General features: G+C 30.0%; 2 protein-coding genes across 2 annotated transcripts; both read left to right on the top strand.

The window, feature by feature from the left end:
* On the top strand, window positions 8,978–11,526 carry LOC18595564. Its single transcript, XM_007023574.2, has 3 exons — window positions 8,978–9,075; window positions 10,667–10,767; window positions 10,989–11,526. Exons 1-3 carry the CDS (start codon window positions 8,978–8,980, stop codon window positions 11,462–11,464), a joined length of 675 nt encoding a protein of 224 aa, XP_007023636.2. The 3' UTR covers window positions 11,465–11,526.
* On the top strand, window positions 13,591–16,214 carry LOC18595565 (vacuolar-processing enzyme delta-isozyme). The gene is made up of 9 exons (XM_018123108.1): window positions 13,591–13,831; window positions 13,964–14,128; window positions 14,221–14,377; window positions 14,539–14,624; window positions 14,715–14,914; window positions 15,069–15,117; window positions 15,190–15,408; window positions 15,505–15,711; window positions 15,830–16,214. The coding sequence occupies exons 1-9, from the start codon at window positions 13,616–13,618 to the stop codon at window positions 15,980–15,982; spliced, it is 1,452 nt and encodes a 483-aa protein (XP_017978597.1). The 5' UTR covers window positions 13,591–13,615; the 3' UTR covers window positions 15,983–16,214.

The raw sequence follows: 16,887 nt of genomic DNA on the forward strand, positions 1-16,887 counted from the left end.
TCATATTATATTTATATAATAAATTAAGACAAAAATATATGAATTGACAAGTCTATCAATGTGCCACGTTTAGGCGTTCTTTCACAATATTACACGTAACGGTAGGAATGAAGAATTGCAAATCCAACTTTGAATTCGACCGGATATCCTAATCAGCTTGGCCAAAGATATCCAAACAGAAACATTGCGTACATTGACGTCCGTAAAGCAATAGATGATAGATGATTACATTGACAATGGACGATTACTTCAATGCCGTGAATTTAACATTCTTTATTCTTTTCAATAAACATACACCCTGANATATATATATATATATATATATATATATATATATCTATATATAAAATTGTATGAACATATTACTAACGTACATATATTTAATTTATATATAATCATTACTATAACTTATAATAAACTTTATTCATATGATTACACTTAATAACTTTATTAGTTATCACCTTAGTTTTTATTACATATTGTTTATAATTAGTTATTATTTAAACAAATTTTGATATAAAACATTATAACATATAAGTTGTGTCATTAATTTTATATTATACACACACATACATGTTTAATTTATACATAAGCATTACTATAATTTATAATAAACTTTATTTATACGATTACACTTAATAACTTTATTAGTTATCATCTTAGTTTTTATAGCATATTGTTTATAATTAGTTATTATTTATATGAACTTTAATACAAAACATTATAATATAAGTTGCGTCATTAATTTCATATTTATATATAAAATAAAGTAATACATATAAATATATACTATATAAAATTAACTTATTATAAATAAGTAATTAATATTCTAGAAAACAATAAATTTAGTTAATAATTAATGAACCATATATTATAAATAAAGAACAAAATAATATTGGTTTCGTTTACAATTTAATAATATTAAATATATTATATTATACATTAATGTGTAATATATTATGAATATCTAAATATATTATTATTAGTAATTATTCATTATATACTAAAGTTTAATATAAATATATTAAAGTTTATTATTGATAATAATTATTCATTTATTGCGTTTCAAAAAAATTATTCATTTATTAATAAAATATAAAATATTTAAACTTTTGTTGATATAGGGACTCAAACTTGTGTATGGATGGAAAGTAAACCAAGCCTTTGCCAAGTGTGAGTGAAGGAACAAATGTATGTTTTATCTTTTTATGTTTAAATTTTTTGTATATTTTATAATTATGGATGAAATTTATAAGTTTTAATATTGTAATTTGCAAAAGAAAAAAATTGAAAAAATTTTGGTCTATTGTTCCAAAACCAAACTGACTAAACCAATTCAATGTTTGGTCCGTTTAGTCTTCCTTTATATTTAGTTGGTTTTTGTCTATTTTTAAAATTTTTTTGGCCCATTTGGTTTTTAAATATGACGGACCAAACTTCCTAATCCACCCATTTGCTCACCCCTACCTAATCTTAGGACTTCAATGAGGTATTACTTATTAAGAATGGGATATTCCCTTTATATACACTTAAGGTGATAAATCCATTATTGATCATTGGCTTTCTTTCTTGTATTTCATGTTATACTCAATATCCATCCCTTTTTAGCATAGGACCAATTTAGATTGTATCAAAGTGTTACCTTTATGATTGATCCTTGTTTTAATATGACAAAAGCTAATGATCAAAATCTTAAATGCCTAAGGCATTAGGACTTGAATGAAAAACCTCTATGAATTTAATTGACAAATAGGCTAAGTACTTAGGTTTAATACTTTTTAAAAGGCTTAAACTAACTTGAAGTACCAAGACCTTGAGTGAAGGTATCGAGACTTTTTACTTTGTATGCCTTAAGAAATAGACTAAGTATGGAGGTGTATTGAGATAACTCTAGGTGATATCGAGATTCCACGAAGAGAAAGACAAAATTCTAGAGAACGAGTATTGAAGTATCAAGATCGAAGCTTCAAGTATCAAGACAACTTCTCAAAAAAGCATAACTCTAGAAAACAAGCATCAATGTATCGAGACACACACTTTGAGTATTGAGACTTTGCTTCCAGAGAAGAAGACTGAATGTACCGAGATGGTAGATCTCTAGTATTGAGACAACACCTTCAGAGAACAAGGAACAAAAAAGATGTGTCCAAGTATTAAGACATAATGAATTGGTATCAAGACTAAAAACTTCAACATTCAAAATTCCAGAGGTCAAGTGCTTATGTACCAAGATCAACTTGCAAGCGTATCGAGACATTATTTTGAGAGGTGAATTCTAGAGAGCAAGCTACAATGTATCAAGACCAAACCAATTAAGTATCAAGATAAGGCTTTCTCAGAATTGCTTAAGGAAGATTAAAGTATCGAGAAAGGCATCTAAAGTATCGAGACACCAGTAGAGAATGGAACTTAAAGTATCGAGACTCAGATCGCAAGTATCAAGACATCACATTAGACAAACTAAAAGAAGACAAAGATAATGGCTAGAATTTTGAATTTTGAAAGCCAAAATGGCTAGATTGAGGTCTCTTGATATAAATAAAAGGCTATAACTCATTTGTGAGTTAAGAGAGCACATTGAGAAGAAATCCTAGGCAAGAGTAAATCGTTCAAGACAAAATCCCTCATTCTCACTCTTCAAACTTAGTGTTCCCATCCTTTGTTAATTATTGAGCTAAACTCCTAATCCTTCATCAAACCTTCATTTGTCTTTTAATATTCATTGTTGTATTTTGCCTACTTAAAGGCAAACTTTAGCTAAATTTTCATTCTTGTAATCCTTGTAAAGGTTATACCTTACCCTTGAAAAGGTGGAGTGTCTTGAAGTGGTTATACCTTAACCCTTGAAAAGGTAATGTTGAGAGGTTATACTTAAGCTTGTGAAAAAGTAGAAAGGTTCTACTTGATCCTTAAAAAAGCAAGTGTATAGGGTTTTCTTAAGCCTTGAAAAAGCAAGCGTAAGGGTTGCGCTTCAGCTTGTGAAAATGCACCATTGTATTGTGTCACGCCCCAAACCCAAGGTTTTAAACCAAACAGACGCCACATACTCATGAGATGAATCCCATAAGCATATAAGGCAACCACATCTTACTAATCTAAATGTAATAACTCCAAAATCTCTTTAAATTGTAGACTTTACTAAACCTCAAATCTCCAAATAGTACAATATATATAATCCTCCAAAAGGTATAAATTTCTCATCTGGTTATCATCTCTTTACAAACTAAAAATCGAATACGTACATCAAAACTTATAAATATCAAAAGGCATGTACAAATCTTGCTAACCAAGCTCTTATCGAATAAGTCTAATCCCCACACATGAATACGTGTTGAAATCTGTAAAAATGATAAGGATTATAAGAATTAGTACAACCACTCAGCAAGTAACTGACATCCCTTCAGCCGGATTAAGCATGCTTAAAAATATTTAGGTCAAACTTATTAATACATATATAAGTATCAAAACAGAATTTTGGGTAATCTCATTCAGAATCATATATTCAAAAAAAATCTACTTTCAGATAATTGAACAAACATATTTCACAAATATTTAAATTTTAATGGTCTCCTGTAACATGCTACGACCACATTTAACCCCTGTGGCATAGGTCAAAAATAGAACCATAATTAACCCCACTAGCACGAGTCAGAAGCATATCAAAAGCAACCATTGACTACATTGAATAGATATCACAAATACCACTATTCTGTAACCGGTGGTGCGGTTGGGAGATCAATCTCTAATCACAAAATACATGTTGACATGGCCAATATTTAACCCCCATTGGCAGGGTCAGAGCATAGTCATACTATGAGACAAAACAAAAATATATATATTTTTAGATTACCCAAAGTTTATAAAACAGTATATCAAATTTCTCAAGCATATCTCATACACCTCAAAAGCATATTCGTTTCAGACTAAATATTTATGTTTATATTCGCAAAAACATATATGCATACATTATTTAAAGTCATGAACAAATTTCAAAATCAGAAATCACTTTTTGCATAAACCACATTCTAAATCCAACATATAAACTCATATACATATACATTTTGCATGTTCAACCTGATTTTAATAAATCATAAGATAATATATTATATCTTATGTACAAATTCAGATTGAGGCTAATTTTTAGGGCGTGAAAATACCGAAGGGATATTAGCTACTTACCTGATTCGCTAAGCCAAACTCAAAGGATAAAGAATCAGAAACCTCTTGAAGCCTATTGATTCAAAGTACTCGAAATTAGAAACCAACAGTGCAATCTTATCAAAAGGAATCATAACTTTCTACTGGTCATTTTAAGACATTTAAGGTGTAGCACCTCTTTCGCTGACCAAAAATTAATTTAATTCTTTTAATAATTTATAAATACATAAAACATTCAGAATTTAGAAACTCATAGATTATAGTACAAAATTAGTAACAATATAAGATTGGGTGAATCTGCTTTAAATACAAATCAAAATTTAATTTGAATATTTTTAATAAAATTTCTCAAGATATGTTAATTTAAAAATAATTTATCAGATAAATATTTATTATACAAAAATTCACTAAAATTTAAATTGCTTAATTTTCTGAAGTTTATAGCAAAATAGGTTGAATATAAATCAAGAATAATTTTTAAAATAATCAAAAACGAATTTTTATAAATTCTGAAATTTCAGATTTTTATGACCATCTGGCTTACTTCGATCACTTATAACTCTTAACCCAAATTATTTTCAGTGATAAAATCAACACCAATTTGAAGTATTCATATTATAGTACAACACCAAAAATTTTTTTGATTAAAAAGAACATAAAATTTTCAAGTTTTAAAAGCCAAAATTCTAGAAATTATCACAGAAATATCCAGATTTCTGGGTTCCACTATCAACGAGCCTACTTTGAAGTTTTCATTCTTTTAACACAGGAAGCCCTAATTGAACCATTGATGCCAACTTAAACATCACATTTCATATTACAAAAGCCCTCAAAGAAACAACCAAAAATGTTACCGGAATATGGAGTTCCGGTGACCCAAAGTTGGATTGTTAAAATTGTTGAAAACCATGTTCCCGATTAAATTTAAAAATTCGCATCTTCCAAACCACAAAACCAAACGAGATGCTACAAAAACCATTGGAAATATCTTTTCAAGACCTTTCCATTGGTACCCATCATGCCACCGAAAAGTTATCAAAAGAGTACCGGGTTTAAATAAAAGTTAAGAAAATACGAATAATTTAGGGCTTTTGTGTCCAAATTATGAAAATACAACCCTAAACATACCTTAATCAGCAATCCCTTGAAGGCTTTTTCCGTTTTCTTTGTCTCTCTTCTTCCCTAGTGTTAAGCTCTTCTGCCTATCGTTTAAGTTTGATGAAGTAAACTGACCTCCATTATTTTTTTTTTTAACGTGATTTAGTGAGTTGTTGTCAGATAAAATAAACTGACCTTAACCCCACTAACTTAAACGTGATAAATAAAATTGATATTAATTAAACTTCTTTATTTACTTAAAGACCCTTATTTTATTCTCTATTTTATTAACAAACCCAAAGTCATAATTGCAATTATAAAAAGTTGAACTTATATTATATTTATTTATTTATTTAATATAGATTATAACTTTTTATATAATTAATTAAGTAGGATATTTTTTAGGGTATTACATATAGGTTATACTTCAGCGTTAAAAAGCACTTGAATTAGTGGATTACAAATTCCTTGATGAGCCAAGGGAGAGGAAGTAAGCATCAAGGTCAAATTTGTATAAATCTCTTGTGTCCTTTGTGTTTGTTTTAATTTGTCACTTATGTTCTTACTTGCATATCATCTCAAAGTTTTTCAACTAAGGACTTTCAAATATCTTGCTGCTTGGTTTTAAAGGCTCTTAGCTTAGCATAGCTCTTGACTTGTGAAAAATGAGTTTCAAAGATATTTCAAAATACTCAATTCACCCTCTCTTGAGGTTTACCTTGGAGCTTAACGATTCTAACACAAAGCATAAGATTCCACACATAAGTTAAGCAAATGATCACTTATGCAACTCTCACATGAGATTTTTTTTAGCTATTTAATTTGAATTTTTATTCATTTTTTATATTTCTATTTTCAATTTTTATTTATTTATTTTTCTTTCTTTCATGCACATATTTAAACTTGGAAAATTGTTTCAGAAAATGCTATGAATAATAAAAATATGAAAGATAAAATTTTAATCATTCCTTTATTTCATTATTTATTTATTTATTATGTACATATTTAAGACTATGAAATTATTTCAAGAAAATGTTAATTAAGAATAATAAAAATTGTAAAAAAAATTAACTAATTAAATTAAAAAATTATAATTATTTAGAACAAATATTTTATAAAAGGAATTTTTTTAGGGAAGTTACAATTGATAATTTTCTTAAAATTTTCAAAATAAAATAATTGTGGGACCAAAAGTTTTAGGGGAAAGATTTTTATTTATAAAACATAATAGTAAAGTAATTATCAAACAAAATATATAAAATAATATAAAAACTAAAATAAAATATATATAATAATAAAAATAGATAAATAAGAAATAGAAAAAGATTTAACCCAAACATTTTTAATAAATCATTCAATTCCAGCAATGAAATTTCTTTAGGTGATTTTCTTGAATGTTCTTAAGGTGGGAGAACTCTCTTAGTTTTTTTCAAAAGTGCTGAGAAAATTCGAGAAATGTTTATTAAGATTAAAAAATAATAATAAAAAAAAATAAAAAATAATTAAGCTAAACAAAATTAAATATGAAATTAATACTTATTTATTAAGATTAAAAATAGGATAACAAATGATTAATCGATACTATTTTTTTTTTGAATGGGCATTATGAAATGTTAATACCTTATGTATACATAACCGTACAGCTAAATCTAAATTTATTTCATAGATCATAATCTATTATTTTTAATTAAAACTAAAATATTATTAAAAAAAAGATTTAATTAAGTGACTAATCACACTTAAATGAAAATAATTAGTGACGATTCGTCTTTTTCGCCGTTTAGGTTTTTGGACTCAAACATTACGACTAACAACAAAAAACCAACCCATATCAGTGACTCAAGAAAATATGCATTTAATATACATAATTAACAGATAAAGCCAGTGTTCTTTACCTCAGCCAACCCTCATCGAAAACTTGAAATCAATTTTGCAGAAAACACGGTAACTTAAAAGTGCAGTTCCAAAAACACAAGAACTTGGAGAAAACTTGAAGTCGATAATGCATAAAGCAAGCATTCTCCAAGGAAAATCCAGCCGAGAGAGAAGAGCAACGTAATCGATTCAATTGAAGAGAGAAACCGAATCACAACAAGAGGGAAGTTTCCAGTGGGGAAACTCCTCCAATGACTCACTTTAGCATTTCATTTTTAAAGTTAATTTTTTAAAAATATTAAATTAAATAACCAATACTTTAAATTAATAAGTTTTACATATCAACAACTGATATTTATCTTAATATATCTAACGATTCTTATTTAATGACCTTACACTATGGTCAATTTTTATAACCTTAGAGTAGAATTCAGCTTGACGTTAAGTGTGTGAATTTCTAGTTTTATTGAACTCCAATATATATATATATATATATATATACACACTAATATACTTCTTATGCGTTGGGTTAGGAGACTGCTATTTTGTTAGTATTTTTCAAAATTATTCTGTGAGCATTGTTCGGAGTATTAAAGGGAAGCTTATTTATAAGAACAGTGCAGGAAATTTGCATAACATAAGTGGAAGTTTGGAGGCTACATGCAAATATATTGTTGAAATATATGAACTTGAGTGTTGCAATATATATATATGAAATTTTGTGTATTTTTAGTGTCAGTTTAGAACAGATTTTCTACGAAAAAATTAAAGGCAGTCTCATGGGTGAGTTACAATTAGTATTGTATATTGCTTACAATTATTTGTAAATAGTGAACAATAGTATATTTGAAAACATAAGTTAAAGAAAACAATTTTGACAATAGTAGCAACCCTTGTTTCTTTGTTTTGCTACTTACCACAGAGAACAAATAACAATAGTTAAGCAAATAAAATAAGAATTTAAAATATTGAAAATCAAATGATTCAAGAATAAATTTAATTACGTAAAAAATCTAAAACTGACCTTGAGACAATTAATTTTGTACAAAACCATAATAGAAAAAACAAAAGTCTTAGCAAAGGATTAAACCAAATATTATAAAAAATTAACAGTATTAATAATAAAATTAGAGTAAAATGACACTTAAACATGAATTCGAACAGTCCCAATTTGAAGTCAATTTTAATATATAAAAAGATAGTATAGATATGTTTGCACAGCTAAATGGGTTATTGAAATAAACTTCCCGTTTTAACTGACTGATTACTGTAAACCGTCTCTCCTTCCCTCCCCATCTCTCTTTCTCCTACTTTCTTTTGCTTTCACTTAATCCCATGATCTCAAGTAAGGACACCGTTTCCTTTATATATATATATACATGTATATTCATTCTCTTCTTTAATCCCTTTTCCATTTTGCGTTTGAGTTGCAGTATTTCTTTTCTTCTTTTTCCATCACTATACTCGTATACAGAAAAGAATAAACATATGTAAAGGCTGAATGCATGCTTCAAACATCAAAGGACGACTAGGGGACTGAATTCCCAGATGTTTCGCTTGCATGTCATATATTATAGATACACGTGCGCTTATAAATGCTTATATTTCCACCCTGGCTGGGCAATCCTCTCTTACATATGCACATATTGTAGATACACTGTTGCCATTGTTTTCCTTTCTTATTTAATATCTCTTTGGGCAATTTCGTTTTTCTTTTTAAATATCTTCAATTTTCCTTCTTTTCTTTTTTTTTTTTCAATTTCTTTTGTGAGTGTGGGGATGGTGCTTGTAACAGGAAAACTGAAGTGGGCCTTTTGAATGGAATGTGATTGTGGAACAGATAGTAATGGGGACAGTTGTGAGTAAAGCTGCAAATGGGATTGGAGGCGTACTTGGAAACGTGTTAGCAGCTCCATTGAAGAGCGTTTTTGGTGGATCATGCGAGTAAGCAATTTATAATTATTGTGCTTTCTTTTCAATTAAAGTCTTATGATCACTTGCTAGTTTCTGTTCAATATTTTAATTAGGGAACCAAATGAGTGGGAACTATGGACATATATTATCTTTATTCTATCATTCATCTGCATTGCACTTTTCCAATAAATCTACACTTGAGATTATTGTACAGTGATGAAAGCATTAAGAAAAACATGGTAGTATATGTCATCTTTATGTAACTTAGTTAATGGTAGGATAACCCTTTCGCAGTCATGATATAGCCTTGCCATGAAGTTGAACTCCAGATTGGTTAAGAAACTTCTCTATGCCTGGATAAGCTAAATGTACATTCTCAAAAAAGATTTGCATGTAATAACTATTATCCTGCCAATCATGTCTGAGTGGTAAAAGTTTAGATAAAGGAATATAGTTGTTTTTCTCTGTATCCAGCAATTTGTCTGGTATGTGTTCGCAGGAGTCCTCTTTCCTATTGCAAAGATTTACTCATGTTAGTATGTAGCTGCATTCGAGATTGATTTTCCATAATAGTAGACCCACTGATCTGAAAAGTGCTTTTCTTTTCGATTTTCTCATTTCTGTCCAATGTTGGTCAGACCTTTTCCTAGGATTTTGTTATATTTGTTGATTGCCTTGGATTGTTCCTTTTGTGTCTTCCAGTATCTACAATGATTCAAGATGTGTAAGGGTCAATTAAATCTATCCCAGAGGAGGAAAAAACTCATAGTCCGTGTTACTTGCAAAACCAATGTTGACCACTTGAACTAGTAGGCATGGGATTATAGCTTAAGAGAACAGCTCTTCATACATAATTCATACTCTGCCTTTTTTATAGCAAAATCAGTATGCTCCGTCATGTCTGCCTTCCATCAACTGCTTAAATGACAAGGTGCCAAAATTGCTGTCGTTCGGTGAAACTATTTTCTCCTTTATGCAGCCTTCAGATTCTACCATTTTTTTTTTACTCCTTTAAGCTATGACTTAATTAATCACTCAGGTATAAACACAACGCAGAGAGGACTTTAGCCACTTTTCCACAAGGATATATAGAACATGATCTTATTGGGCTCCAACCACCTTAGAGATTCATCCATTTCGACTAAGTGCTTGTTTTAAGGTGAAAAAACATTTCTGTATTCACAACCATGTGCTCTGACAAAGATTCCCTGATATAGTTTAGGTGAGCAACAAGTAAATGATTTTGTTAACACCATCTTTCCATCTTTTCTATCTCAAGTTCACAATTTAATTTGCTTTAGACTTATACTTCATAACCATCTTGCTTTTACAAACTGGGCCCCGGTTATGGCCTGACTCTCAGCTCAACATGAAGGCCCTCACTTTTCATTTATGCTGCATAACTGATTCAATTGAAATGTATAAGCATTTCTTCAATTACCAATAGCATTTTCCGAATGATAATTGATGACTTTTGCTTACTTCATGTGGAAGGAAACATTTCGATTTGTGTTTGGCCATCAGGCACAATAGCCATGGATGGTGACCACATATGGATATCGAAAATATGGTTATTTCTTGTAGTTTGTTTGGTGTTGATATCCAATTCCTTGCTTTGCAGGGGCATTTGTTCAGGGCCATGGGATGCAATTTGCTTTATTGAGCATCTATGTGTCTCCAATCTGGTGAAGCTATTGATGATTTTGGGCCTTTGTTTCATAAGTAATCTGTTCTGAACACAATGTTTTACTTATAAATCTACAAAAAAATTTCCAAATAAACTTTCTTGGAATTCTTGCGCATGGATTTTGTGTATTCGAAATAGGACCAAACAACATCTTCTAAACTGCTAAGATCTTTTCTTCTTACTCTTTAAACCTTCATTGGATTCACGATAACCTAACAATTTCTTTTTCTTCTTCATATTTTCTGTTTTGTCACAGTTTTGATGTTCCTGTACCTATTACTCAAGTTGGGGATATGCCAATGCATCATAAGAAGCCTTTGCAAGATATGCTGGGCAGGTTGTGAAACATACTGGTTTGCATTAGAAGATGCTACCTGTTTCTTGTGGCACAAGCTTAAGAACACAAAACGTGTAAATCGCTACCACCGTCGTCGTCGTTTTCAAGACATTGAAGTAGGGATTAGTTCAAGCAGTGATAATGATTATTCAGATAATTATCATCATCACCACCACCACCTAAGTTTCTCGAAAAGGAAGAACACGGAAAGAGATAGGCATAGACTGCACAGCAATCACCCTCATCACCATCATGTAAAGTTGAAGACTAGTGAAGTTTCAGTTCATCTGAGGGCCAGTTCCAGAAGGCTAAGAAGTTCTCGACGCCTTCAATTAATTAAAGGCAGAAAAACTCAAAAAGAGGTCAACATATATAAGAGGAGGAGGATGGGGTGATAAGAGCAGCAGAGAAGATGATGCTATATGTGGATCTTTTGTTGGTGCTCGTCTATGGTGTCGATGGGCTATCATGTTACCTTTTCAGTATTTACATGGTCTTGCATGCAAATGTTTAGATGTTGAAAGCTATCGTATGATATTACAATCAAATCCAATTTTGTTAGTCAATTATAAGTGAATAGTAGTACCTCTCATCTTTTTTATTATGACATGATATATTAATATGATGAAATGATCATGTGCGATTTTGACTCTCTACGTCAACGTCATATGAGTATAAAATAACAAACGATATTTTTATTATAATAACAATTGATGAATCATTAATCATAAAGCCTTATTAAACTCAAAATAAAAATATTAGAACTTAATTAAATACAATAAAAGAATGAAAACTTATTTAAATTTTCTTACATAATTTGAGAACTTTTTCAATCATTATACCAAAATAAAAAAAAAATCCATTGAGCTTAGACTCTCTCTTATTCTATAAAAACTCACCCTCTTTCATTTTAATATTCGAACTCTTAAAATGTCCAAATTAAAATCTAAAGTTCTAACTGTTAAAGTCATTAATCGTTAATTATACTTATTGTAATTTCATTAATTTATCATTAGTCAAACAACAAAAAAGGAAGATTAATTGGTCAAAGCAAAATGTTTTTAGCATGATAATTTTCACAAGTGTTTATCAAAGAAGCGAAGGAGGGAGAAGAGGTACAAACTTGTAAGCTTAACTGACTGGTCAAAAGAGGCACAGAAAGAATCGAAATGACGGAAGTTTCAAAGTTGACTAAAAAGGACTTGATTCCCCAAACAAAGCAATGGTATTGAACGTTACCATTTCATTCATCCACGAGTCAGGCCCATACCCAAAGGTTTTCAACTAAACCATCCGTTTCTAATCATGGCCTCAACTTTGTACTATAAAATTGGGTTCCAAAGAAAGGACCACACCATTGCCAACAAGTAACCCTGTTTCAGCATCCACCAATTCATCAGGAGGTGAGATTCCAAATTTTCCCTTTACTTAATGTTTCTGTTTATTTGCTTAATTTTAAGTTCATGTTATCCTTCTTTTTTGTATATGATTTTCATTTTGATTGATTCTCCATGTTATAAATTAGCATAACAATTGAATAAAAAAAGAAAGAAATATACCATTGTTCAACTCTTGTACATACAATTTGAAGGTGATAAACAGGTCTCATGAAGAAAGGAAAAAGTTGCTAAAATGAAAAGAGAGAAGATAATGTATGTGCACACATGAATAGGCTTAACATGTATGTACAAGAATTTGGTTTCTAAACAAAAATAAATCTCCTCTTTACACTGTTTCTTTAAATCTTCCTACTACAGTTTGGGCAACAAAAAGAAATCCACCATCTCTTTTCCTTGTTTCCTTAAATTTATTTACTACAATTTGAGTTTTTTATATATAGTTTCTTTTATAGACACCCTAACCAATATGTAATATTATACATATCATCTCATAATAGTCGATGAAAACAAAAAGACATCGTTTGGTTCGGGGTTTTGAAATATTATCATGATAATAGGATTTCTGAGTATTCACCTAGGGAATTAAATATGTACAAACATCTAGATGTATTATGTTATTTCATTGTTTGGTGAAGTCAATATATTATTAAGTATATTTGATTATAGTGTTTGGTTCAGTGGAAATATTCTAAGAAATAATCTTGATAATATGATAAATTTTTTAAAATACCCTTGAAGCTAAATTTTGTATATTTTTAATTTTTAATTTTTGAAATTGTTTTAATTAAATTAAGTTATTCAATTTTTAAGTTTTTTTAGTTGAACTTAATTTAATTTTTAATTAACCTAAATTTATTTCTTTATTAAATTAAAACTTTTAGTTTTTTAATATATAAGATTATGACAATTTGAGGGTAAAGTTTTCCTTACCCTATTAGGAGAGGGGTAAACCTGTTTTCAAAAAATTTAAAGAAAGGCAATATATAGTCCAAAAATTTAAACAAGGTATGGATATACTGTGATAGCTAATATACTTACGATAACACTTAAGATGTAATTTTATTTTGTTCCTCTTGCTTATGCCTTGGTGGCTTACATTGACTAATTTTAAATAGCAATGAATTAGTTTTACAGGTCGAGAGCAAAATGATTCCTTGCTGCTTGCGCTTGTTTCTTTTTCTTTTCCTATCGATTTTTGCTGTTGAAAGTGAACGACTCAATGCAAATTCATACAACGTAGTATCAAGGTTTTCAGAGTTTAATCATGAGGACAATGTGCATCCCAACGTGAATGGCATGGAGGGCAAAAGATGGGCTATTCTGATTGCTGGTTCCCGTGGTTATGGGAACTACAGGCATCAGGTAAAGCTTAACATTATTTCACGTATCATAAGCTCTATTCTTTTTTTTGAAAGGCGTATCATAAGCTCTATTCTATTCATTCCTATACTAAGGAGTTCATATTAATTAGTAATGAAAAACTATACTTGGCAGGCTGATGTGTGTCATGCATACCAAATTTTAAGGAACGGTGGATTGGAAGATGACAACATTGTTGTTTTCATGTACGATGATATAGCATTCAGTGTATACAATCCGAGACCCGGTGTCATCATCAATAAACCCAATGGAGAAGATGTTTATAAAGGAGTTCCCAAGGTAATTTAGTCGAATGTGCTTTCTCTTTTTTGCATGGAATTATAGGTTTTATATATATATATATATAGATATACTTGGTCTTTTTTTGATAGGATTACACAGGGCAAGATGTCAACATGAACAACTTCTTCGCTGTTATTCTTGGGAACAAAACTGGTCTTACCGGTGGAAGTGGAAAAGTCGTAGAGAGCGGTCCAAATGATCGTATTTTCATATATTATACCGATCATGGCAGCCCTGGATTACTTGGTTAGTACCCCCAATAACATTATCAACTAATTAAGTACAGTTAACCTTTTGGCTGATCTTCCTTTTTGAAGGGTAAACATGGTTCTCACTGAGCTTTTAATTATATTTAGCTTAATGAAAACTCTTAATAATTCTCTGTTTATGACTTTATACATTAACAGGAATGCCATCTGGTGATGACCTTTCTGCCAAAGATCTCATAAATGCGCTGAAGAAGAAGCATGAAGCTAAGAGTTACAAAAGCATGGTAAATTTATTATTTTTTGGCAATATATTAATAGCCCTTTTTAGATATTTTATTTATTTATTTATTTATTTTGTGATGAACATATTTCAGGTTTTGTATGTTGAAGCATGCGAGTCTGGAAGTATGTTTGAAGGGATTCTTCCAAACAATTTAAACATATATGCAATCACAGCAGCAAATGCAGTGGAGAATAGTTGGGGAACATATTGCCCTGAAGGTTATCCCAGTTCCCCTTCAGAATTTGATACATGTTTGGGAGACTTATTCAGTATTTCTTGGATGGAGGACAGGTTCACTATTGTTTTAATTTAATTAAAAACTCTTAATTTTTTTTTTTTTCTATATGATATAAAGACAGGCATTATAAATGATATTTTCCAATTAATATAGTCATACTGATTGAATTTTCAATTTTCCTCTTTCCTTTTGGTTTAACATAAACAGTGACATTCATGATTTACGCAATGAAACTCTGGAGCAGCAATATCAAGTGGTAGGTGTTCAATACTATATTAACACATCATCAAATAATTAATTAACATGAATTTTGTCATTGCATTTTCAGGTTAGGAGGAGGACAGCAGTGGATAATCTGGATGTTAGTTCTCATGTCATGCAATATGGAAATGCGACACTTGAAAAGGATGTTCTCTTCTCTTATATGGGTACAAATCCAGCAAATGATAATTATAAGCCTACTGCTACTGCTCACCCCATGAATTCACCAATGTCTTCAAAAGTTGTTAGCCAACGTGATGCCAGCCTCCTTCATCTCTGGCATAAGGTTTGGGGACTTAACCCTTTTGAGCAAATTCCAAGATTAGACAATATACATACATATGTTCATTAATTTTTAATTTTGTTTGAATCGATATTGTAGTTTCATAGAGCTCCTGAAGAATCTGCAGAAAAGGCTGAAGCCCACAAAAGGTTGCTTGATGAACTTTCCCATAGGAAGCACATTGATCGAAGTATAAATCAGATTATAGCAATTCTTTTTGGGCATCAGAATGTCTCAGAGATGCTCAAGTCTGTTCAATCTGCTGGACAACCTCTCGTTCATGATTGGAATTGCTTCAAAATGCTTGTAAGTAGTTCAAGGATATACTAACAAAAATCCCAACCCAAGCACTAGCTATACTAATTACCATAATTCACATGTTTTAAGGATTACCCTCTGCTTGTTTTACTCTTTGCTTTTGCAGGTTAATGCTTTCAAAAATTACTGTGGATCCACATCTAGGTACGACATGAAGTATAGTGGAGCTTTTGCTAATATGTGCAATGCTGGGGTGAATATGAAGCAGGCTACTGCAACTATAACTCAAGCTTGCTCCATGCATTCTCCTAGTTCATGAAAGCTATATATCTTGAAAATAAATTTAATAATCTGAATGGCATTCACAATATCTGTGATGTACTTCAAATTAAAGCTTTTACATGATAAATGCATGAAATAAGTTGTTGTCTTATATGTTGTGCTTGCTCTATATTTATAATTACTTGTGATAAATAATTAAGTGATAGTTATATAAACTTTATTAGTATCTTTAAAAAATAAATGAAAAATGCTCCAGAATTACCTTTTACAACATTTGGCCTCGAGATATGTCTCCAATCTCCTACCATCCACCACATTGGGGCCACCCACTTTGATGGCATCGCTGTCTCCATATAATCTCCCACTTTTGAGGATCCAAAGATTTCACAAAGGATGTGAAAAGCAGAATCATGTAAATAATAATTTTATTTTCTTATAAAAAAAAGCAGTTATATATATAAAGAAAAAATGAGTAACACGGATTATGATATGGATAATATAAAATTATGAAAAATTATTAAATAAACTTTTTTACAATTTAACTATATATCCAACAAATAAACGTATAAAACATGTAAAACAAACTTGTCATATGAAGCATGTATGAACCCACTACAATTACCAAATGGTTTGATAACTTCTTATTATTAATAATTTAAAAAGGAAATTACCGAATGGAACCATGACAAACCCTAACAATCCTATGAGTTAAATGATTTTAAATAATGCAAAGGCAATCAAATTATCAAATCTATATAAATATGGAAATCATCAATATGTTTTTTTTTTTTTACAATTTTATTTTCACCTTACCAAAATATCACAATTAAGATAAAAAATATTATGATGAATAATAATTCAAGTTACTCCAATTGCTGTTATTCTCAAAAAGAATTGAAATTCAAAATTCGAATCCTTACTTCTTTTTGTATATTGACATAA

The sequence above is a fragment of the Theobroma cacao genome, chromosome 6 (assembly GCF_000208745.1).
Source record: "Theobroma cacao cultivar B97-61/B2 chromosome 6, Criollo_cocoa_genome_V2, whole genome shotgun sequence".
NCBI classification, from domain to species: domain Eukaryota; kingdom Viridiplantae; phylum Streptophyta; class Magnoliopsida; order Malvales; family Malvaceae; genus Theobroma; species Theobroma cacao.

Coding starts and splice junctions, on each gene's coding strand:
- LOC18595564 (XM_007023574.2), top strand. CDS start 8,978: ATGGGGACAGTTGTGAGTAAAGCTGCAAATGGGATTGGAGGCGTACTT. Junction 9,076..10,666: donor GTTTTTGGTGGATCATGCGA/GTAAGCAATTTA, acceptor CTTGCTTTGCAG/GGGCATTTGTTCAGGGCCAT. Junction 10,768..10,988: donor TTTGGGCCTTTGTTTCATAA/GTAATCTGTTCT, acceptor GTTTTGTCACAG/TTTTGATGTTCCTGTACCTA.
- LOC18595565 (XM_018123108.1), top strand. CDS start 13,616: ATGATTCCTTGCTGCTTGCGCTTGTTTCTTTTTCTTTTCCTATCGATT. Junction 14,378..14,538: donor TGGCAGCCCTGGATTACTTG/GTTAGTACCCCC, acceptor ATACATTAACAG/GAATGCCATCTGGTGATGAC. Junction 15,712..15,829: donor GGAATTGCTTCAAAATGCTT/GTAAGTAGTTCA, acceptor TTGCTTTTGCAG/GTTAATGCTTTCAAAAATTA.